General features: G+C 39.3%; 1 protein-coding gene across 9 annotated transcripts in view; it reads left to right on the top strand.

The window, feature by feature from the left end:
* The window catches only part of CABCOCO1 (ciliary associated calcium binding coiled-coil 1), a 263,455-nt gene that overhangs the window by 23,675 nt on the left and 213,152 nt on the right, over positions 1-26,628 (top strand). For 5 of the 9 annotated variants that reach the window (XR_005602171.1, XR_005602172.1, XR_005602170.1 and 2 more), the window contains exon 2: positions 15,165-15,262. Coding sequence is in view for 6 of the 9 variants with exons in the window: in XM_039553751.1 (XP_039409685.1) it covers positions 15,165-15,262 (98 nt within the window). In the remaining 3 variants the exon portion in view is untranslated. Of the gene's footprint in view, positions 1-3,863; positions 4,078-11,113; positions 11,209-15,164; positions 15,263-26,628 lie in introns of all 9 variants that reach the window. The other 4 variants (XM_039553754.1, XM_039553753.1, XM_039553756.1 and 1 more) reach the window with 3 other exon arrangements.

Raw genomic sequence — 26,628 nt, forward strand, 5'->3', positions numbered from 1 at the left:
TAGTCAAGTCTGAATGCCTTCTGGGATATATTTGGGCCAACACCAGTGTTGATAGCAATATACAGGTAGGAGGGGAACTGTATGATGTTTATTTCAGTTACATATTAACTGATCTTTGACACCTGCAGTCACAAACATTATGTACGTCAGAAAAAAGAAAAGCTCAGCTGCTTCTGGAAATCTGTCTGTGAAATGCACAGTAATACAGCAGATAATTTCTCAGTAGAGGGCACCTTGTCCTCATTCACAATTGACTGTTCCCATGTATCATCCTCAAAAACTGATGGGCATAATAGGAATAGCAGGAGCCGGAGCTTATCATAGCATAAAACCATGGTCTTGTGGTCATGACTAATAAACTACCTGTATGAAAGCCTTGAGTCATATCCTCTGCAAGGCTCTGCAACACGAGTGGTGGTTTGCATCATAGCAGCTGCCATTTAGCCAGCACACAAAAAAAGAACATAATGGTCATCTTAACTGCCACCAGAATAACTTTTTTTGATGTGCTGAAGGTGTCAGCAGAGCTGGTTTTAGGTGAAAAGTAATAGATTGTGTCATAGGAGGCAAGACTGGATGTAATTACTTCATTTAAAACTTACGAAAATATGAAAGGTAGCATCAAAGCTGTTCATTTTTCACAAAGAGCAAACGGTCTGCTCTCATCAAAGCTTTCACAGGCTTAGTGACAACTGCTAGGCTACTGGGCTGGTTCTAGCAGAAGCTGTGTCTTTTTCTTTAGTGTATGATCTGTGCAGGTCCAGGAGTTTTTCTAGCGAATTCATGGTGGCATGTGTGGTTTAGTTGGTATTGGCTTTTGTGGCACTGCCAGTGAGATAAACACTGCTTTGGCAGACTTCAGATAGAGCTTTGTATCCCATTTTTTGGTTTTTGTGTCTCAAAGGTATTTTTTGTTTTGTTTTTCTCACCACTGGCTGGGGAACCTGAACTCTTCCAATGACAGCTATGTCAGCTGGAGGTTGTTGGCTATACCTGCTGAGATGCTTGCATAGAGGGGCAGTATCTCGGTTTGAGACAAGTTTGGGAGGAAAACGCTCTGGAATGAACGTCTCCCCCAAAGACAGGTTTTCAGCACTCCCTCCCCCACCGATGCGACAGGAATTTCTTGGATGAAAGTGAAAAATACTATTTATTTAACAAACAAAGTGCCAGCAGGGCACAGGAAAAATGAATAACTGTTAAAATATTAAACCTCCTCAATGAGGAGAAAACTGGTGGATTTAGAGTTGCCTCTGTAGCTGGCTCGGCCCCTCCTGAGGTCTGAAGCCAGGATGCGGTGTCCCCGCAGCCTCCCCGCCGGTCCACGGGGTCTGGTGATGTGGTTCTTGGATCACAGCTAGGCCCAACAGTTCCAGAAGAGGAAGAAGTTGTTACCGGAGGATTTCGGTGTGCCGATATGCAGTCCTGGGAGAAAACCTCTTGCCTCAGCTTACAAGTTAGCTAAAAGCAGGAAGGTGCTCCCTCGGCTCTGCAGCAGTGAGAACACAGGGGAGTGTGTGTGAGTCCTTGAACACAAACCGCGCTGAAGAATTCACCCGGCTTCTCTCCGCCCTTTCCTTCGGACCCAGCTTAAAGCTGCGGGGCCCGTTTCTGGGCAATTAGCAGATGATAGGGGAATACAGTGTATCATAAAATCAGCCCAAGACAGTCAGGAACTCAACATTGTGTCAAAGTCTTGTCAGTACTTTAAGAGAAATACCTCTAAAAGGAAAATCAGATATTTATCCCAATTTTATGAGCTCCAAGAGAGTCCCTGGAGAGGGAATGAAAGTCTGCAAGATTGCACCAGTACTTGATTTGCTTTCATTGTCTACAAGAGTGCAGAGTTTTTCAGAAGAACCAAACGCCAGCTACACAATAGTCAATGGTGCAGGTTCTTAGGGCATCCTCTGAATTATTACTTATCCTATAACAGTACCCAGTCTCCTTCCACAGCACTGTGGTTTTGATCAAAGAAATAGCATACTAGTATAGAAACAGTTCCAGGAGCTTACTAGAGGTGGCATGCTTTTGATGGCTTTATTAGAATGTTCATGAATTACATATCTATGCACTTGCTTTACTCAGAGGCTTTTCTTGATGCAGCTTGCAGAAGTAATAATTGTTTAACACTGTGCCAAGTATGTTTGAATGAACTACTTCTCTAGGGAAGCCGCTCTGTAGTTATACTGAACTTTCTCGTAATACCTCAAAAACAAAAATGCTATTTCTCTGCTTATTACCCAGCTGTAAGTTGCTAAAGATGTTATTTGCAAGTTTGTGTATAACTCTTGCCTTTAGGAAAATTTTCCCTTCTTTCTTCTATTACACAACTGAGAAGCATGGAAAAAAATGAAGAATACATTTGGTATCCATTCACTGCTACTCAGATATTCATTATTGTAACATGCTGTATTACTTCTCAAGGTTTTGGATTCATTGAACTAGCAAGAGTGGTTATAAATATGCTTTACTGAGTATTTATTATATCATGGATGGATTTCATATGCATAGATACATATGCAATATGCTAGTGTATAAATTATTACTGCAACATAGATGGCCTGGTATTTGTTCAGATACTTGAAAATCCAAGAAAATTCATATATTCCTGTTAATATTATTTCATCTATTTCTATACCTTACAGTAGATTGTTTTATTGTTGTTGTTCCACACTGTAAAAACAGCATATATTGCTTAGGCAGCTATTGCAGGAATCAGCTAAAGGTGGATCAAACAATGACTGTCCTACCTAAGTGCTAAATAGAAAATAATTGTAGCCTAGTGTGTGGGGTTGACGCAGGCTGGATGCCAGGAGCCCACCAAAGCTGCTCTATCACTCCCCTCAGAAATTATAATGAAACACTCATGGGTCAAGATCTGGGGAGAGATCACTCACTGTTACTGTCACAGGCAAAACAGACTTGACTTGGGGAAATTAGTTTAATTTGTTACCATCAAATCAGATCAGGATGATGACAAATAAAACCTGAATCCTGTAACACCTTTCCCCCATCCCTCCCTTTATCCTGAGGTCAACTTCACCTCTGAATTCTCTACCTACTGCTGCCCCTGTGGCACAGGGGGATGGGTAATGGGGTTGTGGTCAACTCATTACACATTGTTTCTGCTGCTCCTTCCTTCTCAGGGGGACGAGTCCTCACACTCTTTGTCTGCTCCAGTATGGGGCCCCATGAATGGGAGACACTCCTTCAGGAGCAGCCTGCTCCAGCATGGGTCCCCATGGGGTCACAAGTCCTAGCAGCAAACCTGCTCCAGGGTGGGCTCCTTTCTCAATGGAGCCAGAAGTCCTGCCAGGAATCTGCTCCAGCACAGGCTTCCTAAGGGGTCACAGCCTCCTTTGGGCATCTCCTTGCTCTGACCTGGGGTCCTCCAAGGGCTACTCCACCATGGACCTCCATGGACTGCAGGGGGACAGTCACCACAGGCTGCAGGAGAATCTCAGCTCCAACACCTGGAGCATCTCCTCCACCTCCTTTTCCACTGACCTTGGCGTCAGGGTTGTTTCTCTCCCATGTTCTCACTCCTCTCTCTGCCTGCACTCCTCTGCTGCTGCAGTTTTTCTGCTCCTTCTTAAATCAGTTATCCCAGAGGTGCTCCCACCATGGCTGATAGGCTTGGCCAGCAGTGGGTCCATCTTGAAGCTGGCTGGCAAGGCAGACATGGGAGAAGCTCCCAGCAGCTTCTCACAGAGCCACCCCTGCAGCCCCTGCTGCTGGTAGCCACTGCTACCAAAACCTTGACACACAAACCCAAGACATCTAGTTAATCTGTATTTTGGTAGAAGACAATTTTAGTGTTGGCTTCTGGTCTTTAATTTATTTATTCTTGTTTTTCCAAGACATTACACATCAGAGAGGTTCCCTCCATGTGCCATCTGTTTCCTTGCAATTGGGAATGGTAGAATAATTTTCTGAAGAATGGCTGACAAGATGTGGCAGGGGAACAGTAATCCATAAGAACGAGATTTCTCATTAAAGTCACTCAGCTCATCTGTGATACAGCAAGCTCTTGATTTACACTGGTCACCTCTGGAGCAGAGAGGACAGTGACTGGTAAGTTACATTTTTTATTGCACAGGCTTATGGTGAGGTTCTTGACAGTAACTGGGATTGCTGTCAGATCAGTTCTCATGGCACAGACACACTTATCTAAGTGAGATTATTCTAGTTAGACAATTTATCATAGTAACAGCTGTCATCGTAGACGCCTCGACCTTAGTTACTTCGTGATGTCTTAATGTTGGCTGGCTGTTGTCATATCATTCCTTAGGCTTTTGTTAGGACGAGCAGGTGGACTGCACAAGGTCCCTCATGAATTATAGCAGACCTCTCTTTTTGGCCTCTCAAATTTCTTTTCTTTATGTGCCTCCTGGTCTTCTCTCATGAACAGAACCTTAGTGCAGATCAATGCTTCTGCTCTTGCTGAGCAGCCCAGTTTATGACATACTGGCACAGCTGGACACGTCAGCCAGCTGATAATAGTTGCAACAGACAAAGGAAATTGCTCTAGGACAATTTAAAAATTAAATATCTGCCATAGAAGCTTGGCTGGGGTGAAGAGGGTAAGGAATAATATGATAGAAAGGATAGACAGAATCACAGAGCTGGTGGTCAGAAAGGGTGTTGCAGGTCACTTAGTCTGCCTTCCTGCTTAAAGCAGCACCCTGGAGGCCTCAGACCACAGGGGAGCATACCTGGATAGGAAGTATACCTGGACCAAAACAGGAAACGGAGATGTCCTCTTCCAATTGCAGAACCAGGTCTTTCCACAGTACAGTGAAAGCTACTTTTAAGTCATGACCAGCTCTTCCCCACCCCTCTATTTCTATACATTTGTATTTCACAATAAATACCGCCTGTCTTTTCAAGAGGATCCTCAAAGTATTTGAAAATACAGAGAAAGGTAAGCTTACACATCATGTGAAAAAAAGAAGAATCATATACTAAGTGAAAACAAGAAAGAAGAATCCATGATTATTGTGTAAATCGTCAGCTGGAATAAAGGACTTTTTTTCCTCTTCTGATAGATGGCAGCTCCTATGTTATTTTTTTTACTCTTAGTGTATAAGGAGCCTTGGGGTAGAGATCTTTTCCTATCTTACACAAATCTGAGTAAAGAAGTGTAAAAGCTCATCAGCTTTTAAGCAGAATCATGTTTAGTCTTGAGCTGCCAGTATTGTCAGGTGAATTTCAGAATGCAGGTCTGTGTGCCTTCCAGCTTAGCCACTGTTAACAGGAGAAAAATGAAAAATCCAAAGTCAGAATTCTATCCCAAGCCCTGAAGAGGCTAAAAGATGTGCTTAGGTTCATATAGAAATGTAGTTAAGTGATTTCAGGACATGATTTCAGCTGAATTCATGTGTTTGGAGTAGCTCTTCCCTAATTATCCATGCTGAAGTTTGGTAATGGGGTGCTACACAGTTTTTAACAAGTGACTGTCTGCTTAAGGTAAGACAGTCTGTCTTACCTGGCAGATCTGAAAAATAAAATATTTTTCATAATGTTTAACTCCAAATTTTGCTTTTAAAGTTGGTTATATTACCCCTTCTTTCTCGCAAATGCTTCAAGGAAAATGTGAAAATACATCTGGATACTATTAAGAAAATGAAGATCACCGCACAAGGTAGAATATCTAATCAGAGTAGCTGTTTGGTACATAAAAGGGTACACACCTTAAAGCAGTGGGAGCCCCAGCACTGTCATGAGGTGGTGGATGTACTGACCCATATTAGGGTGTTCTGCTTTGCATCCTGGCAAGGCACATTTGCTTTGGTTTTGTTGCAAACCCTCTAGTTGGGATCCTCTGGAAACAGGAGCCTAGAGGAATAACATGATTGGCTTGAAAGATTATTTTGTTGTGATTGCTAAATCAGCTGCATTCTTCCACTAGCTCACTATGTCAGATTCACAGAAGCATGCTCCAGTGACTAAGCACACTCGTAAGATGATAAATTCAGCCAGCCATCTCTTCACTCCTTAAGGGCTGAGAGAAAGAGGAATGTGAATGGCAGACTGTGAAGGAAGACACTAGCAGATCACATAAAGCCAGACTGACCTCTGAGTTCTGAGCCACTTAGTCAGAATCCCTTAGAACCACCTTAATAATTCAATAAGGCAAATAATATTTTGAACTAGGTGAACAGTTATGAAAGATTCTATAGTAGTCACCTCAATGAGCCTTCTCTCATAAATACAAAACATTAGAGCAAAATGCAGTTTTATAACTCCAAGTAAATCCCAATGAAGCAATTTGAGAGAATGTTCCCAGAGAAGGTTCTGTGGTCCACCTATCCAGCATGGTCTTATTGCTGGCTAATAGCTTTTTGCTGTCTCTTCCTCCAAGCAATGTACCCAAATGTGTGACCTCAGTCTGGAATCTATGCTCTCAGTTTTCCAGAATACAAGCTCCTTAAATTGAGATCCATAACAATCTCACAAGATAATAATCCAAAAATCTGAGTCAGCCCAACAACTTCACTTGGATAACACCATGTAAACAGAAAAATCCTTTTTTGTTGGCCGAAATATTGCCAAGAATCATTAGAGCCAGTGCACAGACACTTGAATATGTTGGTGACATGTTGCTTCGAAAGACTGGTAATTTTTTGAACAAAAAATATGCAAAACATATAAGATATTGTATATGAAGATGAAAGCTGCATGGTTTAACTTGAAAGTTATAGGGGTAACACTGGAATGAAGGCAATGTGTCTAAAGAATGAATTAGTCAAATCATTTTTGCCAACATTTTGACTTTTTTTTTTTCAGGAGTTAAAAGTATAACTACCTATATGCAAACAGACAATTCTAACTCATCCATAAATGCTCTCAGTGTAAATTACATATGTGCTGTTCTAAACCAAATTCTTCCTGTGTCTTTGTTCACTTGCTTTTCCAATCCTCAGTATTTCCAGTGAGTCTGTTATGGAAGCCTCCAACCTTAAAGAATATATGAGTTTTAACTCGTAATTGTGAAATAAGAATAAATAAAAAATGCTCTATACATCTGAAATAAACTATCTTCAGCTTTTTTTTTCATCATGGACATTATCTGAAAATTTACTACTTCTTATGTGATCACAGCTATGTGGATATTTGCTAGTTACATGAGGTCTGAGCAGCCTTGAAATCATCACACAGGTGTAATTTTTAAGAATAAAACAGTGGTCATTGACAGTATATTTATCATCACATATCCTTTTGTTATTTCTTACTTGTCTTGCATAGGCAATGACAAGGCTGAGAAGAGCAGCTGGTGATTTCTCTTCATCTCTGTACCTGGGCCTCTCATCATGACAGGATCCTTTTCTACACAGAAAGAGGGAAAGCTACTGCTGTTACAAATATGCTCATTAAATGAGACTGATGCTTTCATTCAAAAAATATTTGCATCTGTTTGGATGTTTTTCTTGATGTATTTTTTCCGTCTGCGTTGGTGGATGCATACACTTAAATACATGCAAAGCTTAACTGCAGTGAAGGAAAGCTGCCAAAATGCAAATCTTACACTTTTTGAAGCTAGATGTAGTCTCATATTTGACAGTGAATATTTAGATATATACCCAAAAGGAACACATTCAAATTGCCTTTTGTCTTAATAAACATGGTCCTTCTTATCCTATGATTTGTCATGATTATCAAATGATAACAGAAATGTATGCATTCTGAGAACATGCTGAATAGCTGATGCAAGAAAAAGCAGTTTTGAAGAGATTTGCAACTGAAAGGTCACCTGGCAGTATGGCAACATGTTTAATGAACCAAAAGTGAACTAATTTAACATTCTTTTCAAGGATTCAGAAAAAAAGCCCAGAGTTCCTCTGTGCCTTTATCATGGCACTGTGTTTAGAGGCCTTTTAAACAGACACCCTAGCACTGTTAAAGCAAAACTGTCCCATCCTGGTGTTCTTCACAAAGTTAACTTACAGGGTTACATCACAGACTGACATGGATTAAAATGAGCATGTAAGGTTTATGTAGAAAGCTCTGCCTCATACCAAATGTGTACGTTAAAAAGTACATTATGGCATCAGCATATTAGCATACCTTGGAGTTTGGGCTTTGATAGCTGATGGAGAGAAGGACTCTGGTTATTTATCACCTACACAGCAGAAGGATCCTGAATGTTACCTTTGGCATTTGCTAAAGCATTGTTTGCCTCACACTTTGATAGCCTATGCCAGAGAGAAGGTGTTTCTCCCATGCTGCAGCTTCACGTAGTTTCTCCCAGTCCTCCAGTTTACAGATAGGAGGCTTAAAGAGAGTCACTGTTTCCTTTTCCAGGACATGCCTACAGGAGATTTATAATGCCTTTCTCAGGTACTTTTTTCTCAAATAATTTTCTCAAACAGGTGGGGCAGAGAATGTCTTGCTAAATAATAGATTAGGAAAAGACTTTGTCACGAACACAGGCTAAGTACATCTTAGTCACTTAAGTTCTTGTCCCAAGGAAGAGACTTTTGTTTGAAATGCAGCTGATCTTGCTAGACATCCTTAACGAGTGTTTCCTGATCAGACAGGTACCCTGTGCTGGTTTGATTGTTGGAGATGGGGACTGGGATTGCTTGCACTTCGCATAATGCAACCACAGCTATTTGCTGGGACCAGTGCTATTGTCTTTACTCATTGGATTCTTGTTGTCAGCCCCAATTAAATTCTTGCTGAAATACCATAAAAATTATTCTACTGCCAAATATTAAGAGAGAAATAATATGGCTGAGGCAGAACATTTTAATTCACTGCAAATGAATCTTTCAGAAATCAAATCTTTATACAGCCATGAAAGATACAGAAAAAGTAAAGGATCACACCTTAAAATCCTGCTTAAAATCCTATTTTTTATATTTTATCAATGAAGTATTGGTAGCTTCTGATGATTTTTAGAAGAATGATAAATAAAAATTTGAATTGACAACCATGGTTTGAGTGATACCATGGAAAGTATTTGCAGTTTGAGCACTGTAGAACTTTCTGTATACAGTATTTTCTTCTTAGTTGTTCCACAGGGTGGCACAACTCCTACATTGCCTTTTTCAAAGATATCACTCAATATTTGAATATGTTAAGTTGTTTTACCGTATTATTTTGTGTGACAGCTGAAGCCTTGAGTTCTGATGACATTGCCTAGCCAGGTGAAATAGGGAATTAAAGTAATTGGGACACAATTGCTACTGTACTGTCTTTAATCCAAGACATAACCTACACCCTCCAGCCTCCCCCCCTTCCAAATTGTGGTTATCTGACTTTGAACAAAATCTAATGTGTGAGGAAAAGATGCAGATCAGACCTTAAGAGCAGCTAAAGCTTTCCACTAAGTGCATTGGTTTTCAGAAAGAAAACAAAAAGTGTTTACTCCTTTAATGAGAACTACTGAGTATTTTTAAAAAAATACCTGTATTTAAAAAAAAAATTCTTCTGAGACCCTCATGCTTCCAGGGTGGAAGGATAAGGAAATTGTCCTGGATTTTGGGTGCATCCACACACAGCCTTTTATTTAATCCTCACTAATGGCAAGGAAGAATTCTAGACTTCCAAATCCTGTCTGCTCAGAGAAATGTCACTTAGAACTCATGACAGCATTTCTCACCACATGATTGCCTTGCTGATGAAAATGATCTGGGTTTGGCCTTCAATGTTATAAAATGTTCTGACAGACCATCAAGATCCTGTTGCTTCACAGCTTCCCTGATTGTTATTTGCTCTCCAATTCTTCACCTCTTTAAGGCTTTTCCTTAAAACTGCAATTTAAAAAATCATTGTATTCCTCACCAATAAGCCCACTCCAATCCCTGTTTCTAACCCTACGAAGGACTTCAAACCTTAGAACTGGCTGACTCCTGACACAGCCAGGCTATCCTGTTACCTCAGCTTGTCCTCAGGCAGGGGACATGCAGTGGCAACAGCAGCACAAACAATTACACGTTTGCTGGCTCTCATTATGGGTAAGTATGATTAAGGACAGAAATCCTGCAATGTTTAAATGAAGCATTTTGTTACAGTGACAGGCATTCTGAGGTATTTCCACATATTATCTTTTCTATTTGTTAGTCAGGTGCCCAAGGAAAACCCCGCTATAGTGCAGTGATTGTCTCTCTGTCAGTTCTGCCTCCACCTAGTATTGAGCCCAGGGGTTAATTTCAGTGAAAACTAAAAGAGGAATAGGTAGGACACAAAGGTGTCTAAATGGGTAAAAAAATTGGGAGAATTGGCCTGTGACTAGGAGAGAGCTGTACAAAGAAAGATAGCCCTGACAGAACTCACATTATGTGTAACATTTGGCTATAGCTAATCAGTCAAAATGTACCTGACCATCCAATTAGCATTTGTGCACTGTCAGATTAGCTGTAACTCTGCTTTCTAGCTGTCTCTTGCAGGATGCAGCTGGAAATATTGCTGCAGGAACTGGGTCATGACAGTAGGGGATGAATCTATAAGAAAACCATTTCATTAGTTATGCTACTCATGCAGCAACCAATTTCAAATGAAGAAAATGTCTTACTAGTCAGGTTCATGTAAATCTTTTGTGCAGGAGGCTTATGCTTTTATCTTTAAATACACTGTGTTTTTAATTTTCAAATAAATATGTTTGGGCTTTGTAGATTCAATTTTCTTTTGCTGAAATCCCACTACAGTAGGGTTAGGTCCTTTGTAGCTAAAAGAGAAGCAAGGCTGTAAGGGTATTCTATATGGCAGGTGACAGCTCTAGAGCAGTGAATCGTGATTATATACTGAAGCTCATTAATTTACCCATTTAAGCAAACTTCTACAATTCATTTTAGTGTCTAGAGTGCTTCAACTTTTCTGCTTTCATTTTAAGCTACAGCTGCTGTGCCCCCAGATCTTTATACACATGGGATAAATTCCTCTTGACTTCAGTGGAGTTCTACCAGCCAGAAATTTTGCTTCTGGCTTCTTTGGGATTTAAATGGTGTGTGTTTGGAAGAAAATGTCAGATTGGACTCAGGAGAAAAAGAAATATGAAGAATACCCACATGTCTAGGCTATGGACAAAAAAGGGGAAGTAGGAACTGGTGCTGAATTATTTTAAGTTAAATTTAATATTTGCTTGGAAATTCAAATGTGTCTTTAGCTTTTCCAGGTTGATAACATATCTGAAGCATTGTTTGGGACAGCAGATATTTATGAGAAAGCTGATTGGAATAGAAATGTTTAGCATCTTTTGCGGTAAGTGGGGTTTTTTTTGTCCTAAAATAAATCATGGCATTTCTAGGAGAAATAAGGAGACTATTTTTAAAAAAAATCAGGTTTTCAGTAAGAAAGTCTCAAAGGACAGTTTTGAGTTCCTTCTACAGAAAAAAAATGCTACAAATGTGAATTATCTTGGCAAAGAACTTTGGTTTCTTAATTGTATTTAATATTTCTGTTGCTCCTGCAGTTCCAATTATCCCTATGTATCCCGATGCAATGTCTGTAAATCAATGTCCTTGCTAGCTCTTACATTATTAGTTTCCAGTGCTGCTGCAGCTCCTGCTTGAAAAGCTGGGCCTCTGGAGGGCTTGCCTTTGGTTAGGTTGCGCTTGCAGATGCCAGGCAGAAATGCAGCTCTGTGAGGGCTCTGAGAAATGACAGAAATGAAGTTGTTAGGACGTGTGTGTCTGTGCAGTGGTGGATGATTAAAGGGTGGACAAGGGGTGGGGCAGATGACGCCCAACTCATAATGCATGTCTGTGAAACAGGAGCATGGCTGGGTTGCCAAGGGATTGTGATAAGGAGAAGAGTATTTCCCCTGTGAGCGTTCCAAGGCTGTAGATACTCTGGACAGCCTTGTTCTTCTTTTGAAAGCAAGACCTGTAACAGTGAGAAACAAGGATATGTATGTGAAAGGAGAGGTTATGTGTGAATGAGAACCTACAGGTAACATGAGAGTCCTCTTGCTGAGCGCTGACAGAGGAAAACAGGAGATAAATTTGCTTGCCACATGTTTCTTTTGCTTTATTATTTTCTGGTTTTTTCTCTCTTATTCTTTTCTGAGAGAGAACAGAGATTCTCATCCCTTTTGTTTTTCAAATTGCATCTTTCCTGCTGGCAAATACCAGCTGTGAACATGATTGTACCGGTAGAATCCCATTTTAGTGATAGTTTTCAGTATGTTTATGGAAAAGATGAAAAATATGCTGGCCAAAACACTCTTTCCAAGGAAAAGTGCATCTCTACTAACTGATCTTCTGAGCACTACCTGCAGCTTAGTTTCTTCCTTTAGAATCTCTGTTGGTTTGGGAAGGAGGATCAGGCTTTTGCTTATTGCATACAGCAGTACCCATGACAGTAACTTGGAATGTTTTTCTACTCCTAAGAAAATGAAACATTTTGTATTAGTTACTACACAGGACATTTTCTTTATGAACTATTATCTAAAAATAGCACATATCCAACAGAACAGAAATGAATGCTCATAAAACAAAGTGAGAGTTCATGATTATTTGTGGCTTCTTCTTAGGGTGTGAATGGAATCCTTTAAACCCTAAATTGTTGATTTTTTTCTTCAAGTTGTTTCTCTAGCTCTGATACTCACCCACCTAGCTAGATGCATAATTAGCTTCAGCATCAGAAGGACTTCAAATAGAGCAGTGCTGTGAACTGGGTGGTCTGGTTCCTTTTAAGTGCTTGCCTACTGCAAAACACAGAGAGTGTGGGGTTTTTCCTTCAGATTTTAACTTTACACTCTTGAGTTGCACAGGTGGCTTTGGCATTAGTAGTAACAAAGAAAAGCAGTAGATGATTAAAAATGATTTTTTGAAGAGAAAATTGCGTAACATCAAACTCTGCGTAAGAATAGTTATCGAAATGCTTTTGCTAGCTAGTTCCAGGTAGGCAATATTCAACAGCAGAATTTGTATCAGTTACAGAGGAAGAAGCAAGTAATGGATATCTCATACAATTAACTGATTTTAGAGAACTTTCTTCTCTGAACTGAATTACTGGCTTATGAGCAATCTCTTGGAGTGTTCTAGTGTCATCTATAAGGAAAGAGGGTTTGGGGTCCAGGAATTCTGCCATGAAAAGTGACAGTTTAGGGTATGTCTATATGTTGGATTTGCTGTTAAATGTAGAAATTTATGCTATTTTCTCACTAATACCGTTTAGGCCATCTAGCTCAAAGCCAATTTTATCTACATCGTGTCTTTGATGGCAAGCATTTCCAAGCAGAAAGTATATTTCTCTTCAGCAATAGAAGGCACATAAGTAAGTGAAATTATAAAAGCAAAGAAGATACAGAGGGACATGGTGAACCTTGAAATAAATCCAGCCTGTTGCAGCAAACTGGTGATATTTAGATGTCTTATCTGTTCTATTATCCTATAGAAGGTTTTTAAGGCCTGCAGCTTAGCAAAGTACAAAGTGAAGATTGAAATAGGGCTGTGGCAAAAAGTCCAACAAACAAACAGAGGTAGTTAATGCCAGCCATAAAGGATAAGGAATATGGGGGCTGCAGTGATTCAGGTCATGTAAGGACTTGCGGACAGAGATACAGGGAGGAACTTCACAAATGTGAAGCATCAGAATGTACTGAAGAGAAAATAAGCTTTGATTGATTTTGAATGATGGATTTGATGTCAATGACACCAGAAGAGCAGAAACACTTAGCTATTCCTGTATAGTATTTTTACTGTTTTTAATTATAAAGATAAATAAAAGTAGTAGAGGTGTTGAGAAAGGTGACTGACATGGCAAGATCTCTGCTTACTGCCTGGAAAGGAGTTCTGAAGCCAATATTTGAAGGAACAGGAAGCATCTTTGCAAAGGTATATATAATTTTTTTTTAAATGTATTTTTAAAATTAATGTTACTTCCACAGTACTCACATTGGCTTGTGATTACTACCAGAGTTAGAAAAACTCAAGACTGCTAAAGGACACAAGGATGACTGAAAGAAAAATACTAAACTGTAAACCAGTCTCTAGAGGAATAGACAGTAAATGAAGTGGGACAAAACTCAAAAAATTTTTGCTGGAGAAAACTCCCTTAGTCCTGCAGTCAGTCATGTAATTGGTGCTGTATGTATGTGGATTCAGTGGTTTTCCTGTGCATATCTGCTTGTAAAATGGGGAAGAGAATGATCTAATGCATGTCTTCTATTTCCATATATTCACATCAGTTTAACTGCCCCATAAATTGCAGAAACATTTTCTCCAGTGCTGTTCCCACTGGCACGAGACACATGAGTTTAAATGTACCAAGGGCTCTTTTTATATCAGTATATTAGGTAAACCCGATACTTTATTTAAAGAAAGAAAAGTGTGGATGAAAGAACCATGAATTCAATATGTTAAGGTTAATAGGTCAAAATCTAACCTAAATAAAACTCTCAATGAGAATTTAGTCTGGGCAAGGACTGTGGGATTTAGCCTAAAGAGAATTAACAAGGTACATCAGGTCTCATCACTGTTCTGATTGCCAGAAGCCTGTCTGGACAGTGTCCAGAAATACATTCTCAATCATAGCAGATTAAAGCAGCTAATGCAGGAAATGATGTGTACTGTTTTACATTGTCTGTTCTGTTATCTGGACAGGTACAGTAATAATCATACAGAGAAAATAGGAGGGAAAAATGCTGAATTATTTTCATCAGCTGGCGTTTTTCTCATATACTTCTTTTCTGGGAAAGTAATTATTTTCAAATAATTGTTAGCTGAGTTTTTAAAATCCTGATATAGTTCTTTCTTCACCTTGGGAATCATTTTTGATTTTTTAAAGCTGTTGTGGATCCTTCCCCCTTTAAAAAAAAAAAACCTCATAAAATGTTTACAAGTTTTGTTTATATTCCCATAACATTTTTCATTATGCTGTGACAGCTTCACTGAAAAATTATTTTAATTATCTCAAAATGAATCGCACAAAGAGGGAATATGAAAATATAAATCTTATGTCTGACTGTACTTTAATTGCTTCAGCTAATGAAAGAGGCATGAGATATCTACACATTGCGAAAGCTAAATTGCATGACCAATATAACCAGTATTTGAAATGTGCTGAATCCATAGTACTCATTCTGCTTCAGTGGGGAGATACAGGGACTGTACCTGTTTTGCAGTGCTTGTTTTCTGCTTCTGGTATGGCAAACTAATTTCAATGGGAAATGGTGTTGAAAACACCTAATAATTATCTCTTCTGTTCTCTAGGTCAGCAGCATGGAGACATTAATGAACAAAACAAAGTAAATGTAAGTTCCAGAAGCTGTGGGTTCTCTCCTGCAACCTGTCCACAAGAGTTCAGTTATGTGAGTTGTTCTTATGCAACTGTAATGTGAGAAGATGCTTGTATATGGTATTAAACCACATCCATAAAATGTCCATTGACTATAGTAAGTAACCTAATCCTACAAAAAATTTGACAAAGCAAGATAAAAATGGGCACTAGGAGGCAATAGTATGATTTTAAATATATACACACATAATGGGTCAAATCTGTAGGTCTAATTAAGTATTGTCTGTTCCCACAGGAGAAATTTTTGCCTCATCAGATCCTAACCTTGTGATCTTTGACTGAATTTTATCCAAGACATTGCACACAGGCATTTTATTTTTACAGACTTCTGAATTTTCAGCTGTTTAGAAGCTTTTGGTTGAAGGTGATGAATTTAACAAAGAACAAGAGTATGACAGAAGAACAGTGTTTGAACTGTTACTTTGTCAGTGACTCTTCTGCCAACATAATGCAGGAATACTGCAAGGTTATTAGCCAACAAATCTCTCCTCTATAGTCTAAAAATATCTCCCAATTGGGTGCCTCAGTGAAATGCCATGTGTTATAAATGGCAAAGCTGATTTCCAACTTACACGGATAGTGAGGAAGGGCTGCAGGAGCTTTGATATTTAGCAGAAAGGTAACGGACATGTTGCCACACACGTAGCCAGCCCTAAGTAATTGTTTTCCTCCCTTAGATTAGATGATTCTTCTCTTGTGATAATGTCATAAGTCAAAATCCTGCCATTTCTCACCATTGTCTTTAAAGGGTTGCAGTGCTTTTTAATTTTTTTTTTTTTTTTAGTGTTGGGACAATAGTCTTTCATAATCTTTTAATCTCAGAGGGTTTCCCTTTAGTTCACAAATATTGCACGGAGTTGTAAATCTGTGTAATTAGTGGCAGGCATTAAGGGAGCATGCTGACTCAGGAAATTAGTAGTGATTAGGAGAGGCTTTCTCTTTGGTCAAATCAGCAGTGACAGGACATTTTCCATCTGATGGCTGGTGTAGGTTCATACAGCTGGGGATGCTTTGAATTTGTGTAGCACATCGCCTCTGCCCCTAGGAAGTTTTACCTGCTGTGTTTCCTACAGTAACAGTATTATCCAGTCTAGCAACGGGCCAGATTGGTCAGTAGTGTAAATCAGAGTAACACAACACTCTCTTCTGCCAGCAGTTCTTCTGATTGCCTGTGTCTCTAATACCATGACTCTGAGGCATTAAGCCAAAACTGGCAGACTTTTTCTGGAAAAGCTAATTTATGTGTTGTTCATGGGAGAAGAGATGTGGACATTTGTAATTAACCCTGTCTTCTCATATCCAATAAAAAACATGCAGGACAATCTTAATTTCTCACAGTAATAATCAAGCAAGACCCACTATGTAACTGGGACATAAAGTGTGTTCAAACTCACATATGTTATTTATAACTGTTAGATATTTTTCTCCCAAGAATGTCTTTTCTAGATCAGATATCTTTGTCTCTACTTCCCACCTTGCAGTCCAGTATTCTGTCACTTTACTGTATTGCATTAACCAGAGTGATAATCTAGCTATTTGTCAGTGAACCCCCTTGAACCAGGGAACCCCTATGAACCCCCTTGCTCCAGGGAGCATCATTAGCTTCCTCTCTCCCATGGTAATGTGATCCTTTGGGAGTAACCTCTCATGTGCTGTTGAAGCAGTGCTTAGGCTGCTAATGGATTTTCCTGTTATTTGTTGGTTTCATTTAAATTTCTAGCATTATAAATACAGAGTTCATATATAAGTCAAATGAACAGGCAGTAATTTCAGGGGTTATGTTGCAGACAACAGGTACATGTCAGAGTAACCAGATGACTTTTACAATCTCATTGAATGAATATGAGTAGATTTTCTTCAGTTGAACACGTACGTTGTAAATTTGTTCCAAGTTGTTGATTTCACCTAAGGAATGTCCCACCAGTGAACAGCAACATCAGTATTCTTCTTTCTAAATATTTAAACTAGCTACATATTATTTTCTATTCATCAAATGTTTCAGAGCTTTATAGTCTTTCTAGGCTGTAGCTTGGAACAAATAGTTTAGAATCTGTTATTGTGTGCTCTTGTTGCTAATTCTGTTTCACTATAATTGATGTAAGTGTTTACTTAGCTCCCTCCAGTGACTTGATGAGCAAATAAGTCCATGGTGTGCTATCATTCTAGATGTTGAAAAACAAGTTACCACAAAAGGCAAGATCAGTTCTTTAAGATGATATTATATGTAGCATTCTGTAGCATAATGACTAAATACTATCTGCTAAGCACATTTTAGAATATAATAAACAGAGCATCTAAGATTTACCACATAATTTTACTATTATTTATTATCAATACATTTTTATCCCTGGCAGAATTAATGCGTGAATTTCAACATCAAGTGGGAGTGAGAAAGCTCCACACTTCTAAAAGAGGATTAGTATTTGTAGGAGAAAAAGGAGGAGGTTCAGAATCTGAATTCATTTTATGAGCTGTATTGAACATGCTCCTTCGATCTTTGTAATGATATGCAGAAAAACACTTGCTATGGAAACAAAAAGTATTATGAACTGTATCCTGAGGAAAATCTGTGTGCTTTCACTAATGTTAGACAGAACAAATTTAACTGAGCTGGGGTCCATTTGTGAAAATGGTACCATTATGAGAAATATATTGGAAGAACAAAAAATGCAGTTGTTTACGAGCCAAATTGAATCAGGAAATGCTCTTGGAGCTGAAAAGCTATGGAGAAGTCTGTGCAGGCAAATTGCAGCAGTATTCATAATAGGAACAGGAAAAAATGACAGTATAAAGAAAACTGATTAGATTCTCAGAGGGAACTTTTAGTCCCATTGAAGCAAATGGAAATTTTGCAGCTGATTTCAGCTGTACCACGATTCAAATATGTGAGGATGAAGATTTGGGAGAGTTTCTTCGGGTTTACATCTTCCCCACTGAAAGTACATCCTTAAAGACTTTAATTTTAGAGGATTGTGCTTTCAGTGTGAAGAAATGTTTTGTGCTTTTTAAAAATTTCTTAATTCCTCACTCCAATTCCTTAGGTACGTCAATAAAACCAAACCAAACCAAACTCAAACAAAAAGGAGCCAAATTGCTTGTGTTGAGACACATTATCAGGAGTCATAGTTTGTTATTGGTTTTACTGTAGACTCTAGGAGGTCACCCTCAGGACCAAGTTATCACTGTATTAGGCCAAAACCCTCATAATATAGTGCCAGTCCAAAGAATTCAGAGAATAGGAGAAGTTAGTGTAATTCTTCGTGAACTGGAGTCAGTCTGAAGGCAATGACAGGAATTGAAATTCTGGCTAAGGCTGTTAGCATCTCATTTTCATGCAAAATAAAGGGAAAAAACCCACAAATCCAAGAAATTTTTATTTTCTTACTCACTTCTCTTTTCTACACTTGGCACTTCTCTCCTCTGCCTTACCTGTATCTTTTCTCCTGTATCTTCAGTGGAAAAAACAATGAAAGCAGAAAAAAAAATAATTAGGAGGAAAGGAATAATGTGAAAACAAATTTACATTATCTTGAAATGATAAGATGCCAAAATTGCTAAAAAGAAGAAATCATGTTTCCACAGGGATATAACCTGTGGAAAAAGTTTCAAACAATTCCAGTGCATAGAGGTTGATCTACACCTGATGTCTATAGCTGCAGAGCAATCATAGTTCAGAATACAGTGACACAGAAGGCAGAACAAGGGCGAATCCCTCACCACCTAGAAGGATACTTTTCCTACTATTTTTATAATTTACAAGTACCAAAGCCAGTTTTAGAAGGTAGGAAAAAAGCTAGTGAACATATTTTACAAAAAATATGCACTTTCTTGTGGAGATTCAATAAAATAAATTCAAACAAGCAATTATCAGAAAAACAGAAAAAAATCAGAATGTCCTGAAGTCTTGGCACTGGAGGTTTGTTTTTCAAAAGTGCTTCATGATAACGTTTTACTGATTTTCCATACTAGGAATTTTAATAGGATAAGTCATTTCCTTATGGGCCACATGATTTTTCAGTGTGCAATAAAGTAATATAAAATACATTGTATTCCTATTACAGCTGTCAGTGAAGGAGTATGACTATTTAATGAACCTTAACCCATTCAGTGGGAATTCTTGTCTGTTCCTGCATGGGGGAATCTCTGTGTGTGTGTGTGTGTGTGTGTGTCTCTGTGTGTATCTGTGTCTATAAAGTGTGACATCTAGTTCTGCTGGAAGTATACTTACTCATCATTTCACTGTAATTGCCATGGACCTGTGTAATTTTACCCAGAGTGAAACACCGTCTATCATTTCTTGGCTTTTATGCAATCTGTAATAAATTAAGCAGGAAAAGCTGGGTCAGAAAGGTTGGCTTTGTTCTTGTTTATGATGGGAGCGCTGCTCATTTGTAACTCTGGTTCCGGAGGGAATGCTGTTCTGTGTTTTGTGTCATTGTTCCCAGAGCTGGGGGGTCACTGCCATGCCCAGAATATCTTCCAGCTTCGAGCTCCCTACAGTTGCTACTCCTGCAGCTCAGTCCTTCCTACAGCTGTACAGGCCAATGGCAGCCACTACCAGTGTGACCTTGACCTATCACTGCCCCTTAGGAGGATGTTGAGGACCTCTTTCTCCTTACTTTCTGGTTCCTGCTCTTCTCCTATCGGTTTAATTGTTCAGGCAGGACAGAGTTGATGCTGGGCGTTGTGCTTGTGCATTGAATGTCATACCAGGGCCACAGAGCGCTCAGAATTGCAGAGCTGGAGAGGATGGCTAATCCATGAGGCGCAAGTCTGGAAATCAGATCAGTGATGAAGTAGCAGTACACCTTGTGCCTCAACAATGAAACTGTTGTCTTCTGTACTAGTTCACACTGAATCCCCAGGACACGTGGTCTTATTCCAGGTTAGAATGAGGACCTTCACAGCAAACTGTGGGCAGGAGCACCCCCTTATGTATAGCCCGGTCTATGATGGGTCAGATGATGCAAGAGCATAACCTTACGGTCAGAAAGTGAGGAAAAATAAAAATGGGCCTCCACTTTGTAGACAAAACTATATCTGTGTAAAAAGAGCATAAATGTTTTAGTTTATTTGGCTACTGAGATGGAAGAATTGTTTATACTAGAGTTGTTACAGATAAGAGTTTAGGTTTTATTTTTTTAAGGCTGTCAAATCAGAAATGTCGCCCATCTGGAATACTAAATTTTGATCACTGAGTCAGAATGCTGGAGTCCTTTAGAAACTTGCTCTGTTGCTAGGCTAGGTCTCTCTGAATCTTAGTTTCTGCTTTTATGTTTTAGTTTACTCATGATTAATAAAATATTGTCTCTCTTTCTGGGCAGAAATGAACAGATGGGGGAATCAACTGATCTGATTAACTCTGTGTACATATACTCATTCAACAAATAATCACAAAAGTAGGAAGGATCATGCTCAAATGTTACCTATTTAAAAGTATTATACAATCACCTACTATCTATGTTGCCAAAGGGGTGGATTAACTAAGGAAAGTTTATTATTGTATGCATTATTTATCTGCTCTTTCATTCACTACAGGTTTAATTAAAAAACTGCAGTTTTTCTAAATATTTATTCAGGATGCTGTTATTAAATGTAAATGTGGCATTTTGCATAACGTCAGTGTTAACTTTTTGGATTAGGATTTTAAAGAGAAGTAAACAAATCATGAGTATTTCTTAGGAGGCATTTATGTGCTTTTCATTTCAATAACACCAAGTCATCTGGCAAAATTGTGTAGAAAATAAGTATCTGTGAGATGTAAGAAATGGCTCTGGAGAACATCCAGAGTCTCTTTGGCATGTTGAGTGTTGGAAAACCCAGGAAATGCCTCACATAAAATAGCCAGAACACAACAAAAGATTAAAAAAAAAATCCTTAGCTGATAAAGTAAACCTGTATAATTATCTAGTTCACCTTATGCCATTGTTAGAGGGGAAATGTCTCACAGAGCAGAGTCCAGCACCTGGAGCACAGTTGTCAGCCCTGGGGAGAGTGAATGACCCAATGGAGGTGTGAGAAAACAGAGGCATTGGGAGGGTTGTACTCTCAGCCATGGCTGCCAGACCAGAAATGACAGAGTCATTAATCCTGGATAGGGCTCGTGCAAGTCAGGGCACTTCAGGTGAGAAAGCAGGCCCAGACAGAGTTCTTTGACACAGGACTATATGCACAGAAAAGTACAAAGCAAGAAGATGCCTAAAAGGAGTCACATGGGGTCAGTGCTATGAGAATATTGCAGCCCACTTTGAGCCCACAGGAGTTTGACTGGATGTTCCTATCAATTTGGTAATAGGGGTCTCAATATCCAGGTTTGCCCCTAAGGTGTCCCGATACTGGCACTAGCAGTTCTAAAGCTTGACCTTGTGGGAGCCTCAAGGACACAACCTGCATAGCCCTGTTGAATATCCAGGAGTAGAAAAGGCACGTGTCCAGTGGAAGATAATTCCTGGGCATCACTAGGTAAACTATGTTTGGAGGACCATGACTGAAAGAAGGAATGATGTGTTCAGAGGGCAGTTCTGAAAATGGGATTTACACAGCCTAAAATGCACATGATATTGTTTCTAACCTTGAACAAGAATCACCCACAATTGATTTAACACTGAGCACAGCTGGAGTCATAAAAGACAGTTTGCTTATCTATTTCTAACTTCTTTGCATCAACCCTGCAGAAAGGTGATTTCCCTATTGAATGACAATCAGGCTACATTGCTATTAATAGCATTGAAGAAGAACACATCTGCTCTACCCTCCCCTCTTGCTGTCAAGGCTAAGCACCTAGGAGACAGCAAATGTTTCTGTTTACTAATGGAAAAGTACCTGGACAGACCTCACTTGCCCTGGGAAGACTAAAAAGTGGGCCACAGGCACTTTCTAGATAAAAAAGAAAGCCTAGATAGGAGGCAAACCAAACCAGCTATGAACCAATACAGAGAAAATAAAGGAAACATTTCTATTACCTCTACTCATCCTTATGAATTCTAGCCAAGATGAACCTTTTAGACAGCTTTTCTCTGGTCATCAGAAGGTCTGTGGTACAGGAAATATGCAATTTTTCCAATCTCAAGCCTTCTAAGAGGACAGGAGTTTCTGGGGCTGAGAAGTTGCCTCTCCTGTCTAGCCTGTCTGTCTCCAGGTACTCTCTGTACTACACAGCCCTGAATCACTGACAAAACACCTCATTTTGTGTATGCAAGGAAACAGAAGCCATTTTGAAAAAACATGGTATAGCAAAATCTGAATCTCGTTTCATGACATCTCTTTCAGTAGCTCTTTCCAGAAGCAGCCTTCAGAGCATGCAGTTAGTGAGGTCATTATCATCTGGAACAGGGAAACTGAGGCAGCACTTTGCAGTCCCTTCATATAAAGTTGTAAGCAACATCACAGAGGCATCATTAAAAAATTACCAAACACGGTAATTGCTGTTTATTCTTTGTGTTGCCTGAGAGCTACAGTGATGAACAGAGCTCTGCTTGTGTCTGTGCAAACACTGTGTGAACTTACAAATGCATTTTGAATGCATTATGCACGATGATTTGGTTCAAGGCCGAGTTAAAGCTTTCACCAGCTTGTTCAGTAGGCTTGACTAAAGGTTCCCTGACCTCCTTGGGATAGGTAGGACTGCAAAGATGGACAGAAATTATAGGTAAAACGACAGGAAGTGTCTCATGCACAGTATCCAAAGGCTCCCATATTATGTCTCAGAGAGAATAGAGCCAATCTTTGAGGAGGGCTCAGATTAATACCCAACACGTCTCCTTTCATGAAGAGGGACTGTTGCAGTGCTAGGTTTGGTTTAGCAAGCTGCAGCTTTCCCGGAGAGCACAGCTGAGCTGCTTAGGGCAAGGCGACTGATTTGCCTTCCCATAGTCCTTTTGGAGTTCCCTGAGCGCCTGCTCCGGCTAGCTGGGCTCTGCAACACAGCGATAGCAAAGGAGGCAGAGAAGGGACTTCATGGTGCCTTCCAAAGATCTTTAATGTTACATCTTGCCCAGGTGGTTTCCAGAGGCTGAGGGACCTCATGCTCGGGGAGCGAGGGGGTTTGCTCAGGGGCGGGACATGGGCGGAGTTGGGGTACAGGAACCAAAAGGGAGAGCCTGAGGGAGGGGCCAGGGCTGGGGCAAGGGGAGGGGGGGGAACAATGTGGGATGAGAAAAGCACTGGGTAAATAGACAACCACAAGGGACCTTGCATAAATATTAAAAAATATTTACCTCACACAGCAATTGTTGGACTGTCCTAATAAGAGAAAGGAAGTGTAAGAATATAAATATTCAAAAATACCTTCAGAAAATAGTATCTCATATGCAATTGTTTTGTTAGTATGTAGATTGTTTTATTAGTATACTGCTAAAAGTTAGTCAAACCTCAGATCTCATCTTTGTAAACTGTAATCTAGCTCTGGGCAGTTCTGTGCTGGAAAACTGCTCTAACTGAGGCAAAATGTGATCCAATGAATTTATGAGTATCTCTGTGGAACAGCTCCAATACCACTTCACCTAGAATCTCTTTGTTTCAGATACCGCAGTGCCATCATAGCCCTGGCTTTTGTAATAGCTTTGATCATTACAGTAGTCGGAAAATTATATTTGCTGAAATGGGAATGTTTCCTTTGATGGTGCACTCAAAGTAGTTTGCTCCCAGTCTTAGTGCAGCTGGCTTTGTGGAGCCACAAAGTGTCCAGAGATGTTTCACTTGCTCAACAGTCTATGAAATGTGGCTTGATAAAGACTACTTGAGACCATATCTTGGAATACTTAAACACAACTGAAACTGTGCCTATACATGGTTGCTATTGTGTCTGGAGCTGAGAACTGAACCTTTTGATGGAGAACAAGATGTGAAGGTTTTATTTCCTTATCAACTCCATGATTTGTGCATGGTCAACCTTTTGGGCCAGGTATTATCAACGTGAACTGGTTTTGACTGGATTTCTGTTGGATAAAAACCATTAGACAGATGTGCCTGCAGCCAAGTATTACTGAATGCTTGGAAAGGTCTTAGGGTATGGGAATGACTTCAGTCCTTCTGTGAACTTGTGCTTGTACTTTGAACAGGCGCCTCAGCACTTTCTGCACATTGCTGGGGAACAAAACCCTTGAAATGGTTGGAATTGTGCCTGTGAGTTCAGTACAGGTCTGCTCCTCTAAATGACATACTTTATACTCTGAAAACACTTAGCACTGTTGTAGTCAGCCTAGTGCATCCCAAAACAAGTCCCTGTAAATTACAAAAAACCCAGAGTATAAAAGCTGTAATTTCCCCTACTCCCCATGGGCAAAGGGTAATTCATACATAACATTATCCTAATGGAAATCTCTTACTCTATTCCTTGGTGAGGAAGGAAAAGGTAGAAAGTATCAAAGCAGCTAAATATTTTTCCTAGGATATTCATATGGATGTTTAAGTTGATTTTGCATTTGATTTAACACAAATACTTTAGACTCCCAGGGGAAATTATTTTCCATCATATATTCAGTGTTCCTGTCTTTCAAGGACTAATTTGTTACATACAGCTGTTCCAAGGTGGAGGTGAAAAAGGAATGAAAGGCAAAGAAAAAACTAAACTTCAGTAAGAGTTTTGAAAAAACCCAAAACCTTGTGGAGTATCACAGGACTTAGCCAAGTCTTCTCTCCTGCCCACTAGGCTAAGTTACAGCTGTTCTGCATGCTTGACTCATCTGGGAAACATTTGTATTTGAATCATTTTCACAGTATTTATAAATCCTTCTCAGGAAAAAAAACCCCATTTTGTTGGCTATGTCAAAATATGATTTCATTGCAGCGTCCTCAGTTCTTTACAATTTTAAATGAGAGCAGAGTCTAGTTTAGTGAGAATATTACAGGGATCTTTATCAGACTGTTTAGGATGAGAGTTGTTGCCATTAGGGATTACATCACCGTTTTAGGCAAATTGTCCCAGATGGGCTGCTCATTAAGAATATGAATCTTTTTAGAAGAATAGGAGAAGTTATTCTTTAGAAATCATGGTGATATGACAATGATTATTTCTAAATGTAGGTTTCATAGAACTTGCAGTTCCTGAAATGGAGTGAAGCAGGGAAATTAAAGGGAAAAGTCCCATTTTAGGAGGCAGGAAGAAGTTGAACAGTAAATCACTTATTGCTCTCACAGCAACTTGGGCTGAAGATCTTGTCTTTTCTCAGTGGAGGAGGAAAAATGTGTTTAAAAAGGTTTCATTTATCCTTTTATATCACTAATTGGAATTTGTCTAATACATACACCTAATCAGGCTTTGTAAGGATGAAGCTGAACAGATGCTTCGGAAATGAGAATTTTCCCTGCATGACAGAGAAAGTCCTTAAAATCACTGGTATGTATGAATGGTTTTGTTGGAGTTGAAATGTTGTTTAAGGGTATTAAAATTCAGAGGACTGTACACACAAGAACCCAATTCATTCAAGCCCTGCTATGGCTTGCAGTATTGTGCTTACAAGCACATTTTCCTTTCTTAACATTTACCATCTGCTAGAAATGACCCGAGAAGCCATAATTTGATGTATGCAAATTCATAAATAAAGCACAAGATTCCCACATGTGAACATAAATATTCTTCTCAATTATGTACCAAGAAGAGCTGTTCTTCACGGAGATCCTTCAGTGACTATGCAGTGACTGTCTAGACAGACCCTTTTTTATACCAAAACCATAGTGAACACTGATGACTTCTAGTTAACAAAAACTACTCATTTTTCCAGATAATTATTTTACTCTAGTTACAGATCTTATGAAAGTAACAACTTCCACAAACAGTGGACAGAACTAGTCCTTTTTAAAGAACATAAGGTTTTGTCTGATCAAGGGCCATGTTAAATATTGTTTTGTATTAGGAAGACAAGCCATACAGAAAACTTTTGTTGATGCTGGAAATCTTTGAGGTTACTGTGTTTTTACATTCTCACAGTCAGCTGTATTCCTAGAAAACATTTGTACTTCCAAGTGTTTCAGAGTCAGCAGTGTGATAGTTCAGATAATATATTTCATGGAATGTATTTTAGTTGCTTGTTTGCAGGCAAATGCACGCAATAGGTCTTGATGGGGTTTTTAAAACAGGAACAATTTTCCTTATTTTTTTTCCCAGTGTTTTGACCAGCTTGAGACAGTAGCTAAGATTTTGGTGGATTGGAACAGACAATAGGTAATTTAAAAGTGTATACCTTAGAAACATAGGACAGCAGAGAAAATGCGTAAGATCTACAGAAATTATGGTTCGTGGGTAGAAAGGGAGAGTGGGAGGGAAGGGGGACAAAAAGAAGAAAACTAAAGGACGGATTTATCATGTGTGCTACTAACATTAAGAGAAGAAATAAATAATATAATCTGTCTGCAGAAGTTATGTGATTTGTTGTGATTTTT

This window comes from Corvus cornix, chromosome 6 (genome assembly GCF_000738735.6).
Source record: "Corvus cornix cornix isolate S_Up_H32 chromosome 6, ASM73873v5, whole genome shotgun sequence".
In the NCBI taxonomy this organism is placed as follows: domain Eukaryota; kingdom Metazoa; phylum Chordata; class Aves; order Passeriformes; family Corvidae; genus Corvus; species Corvus cornix.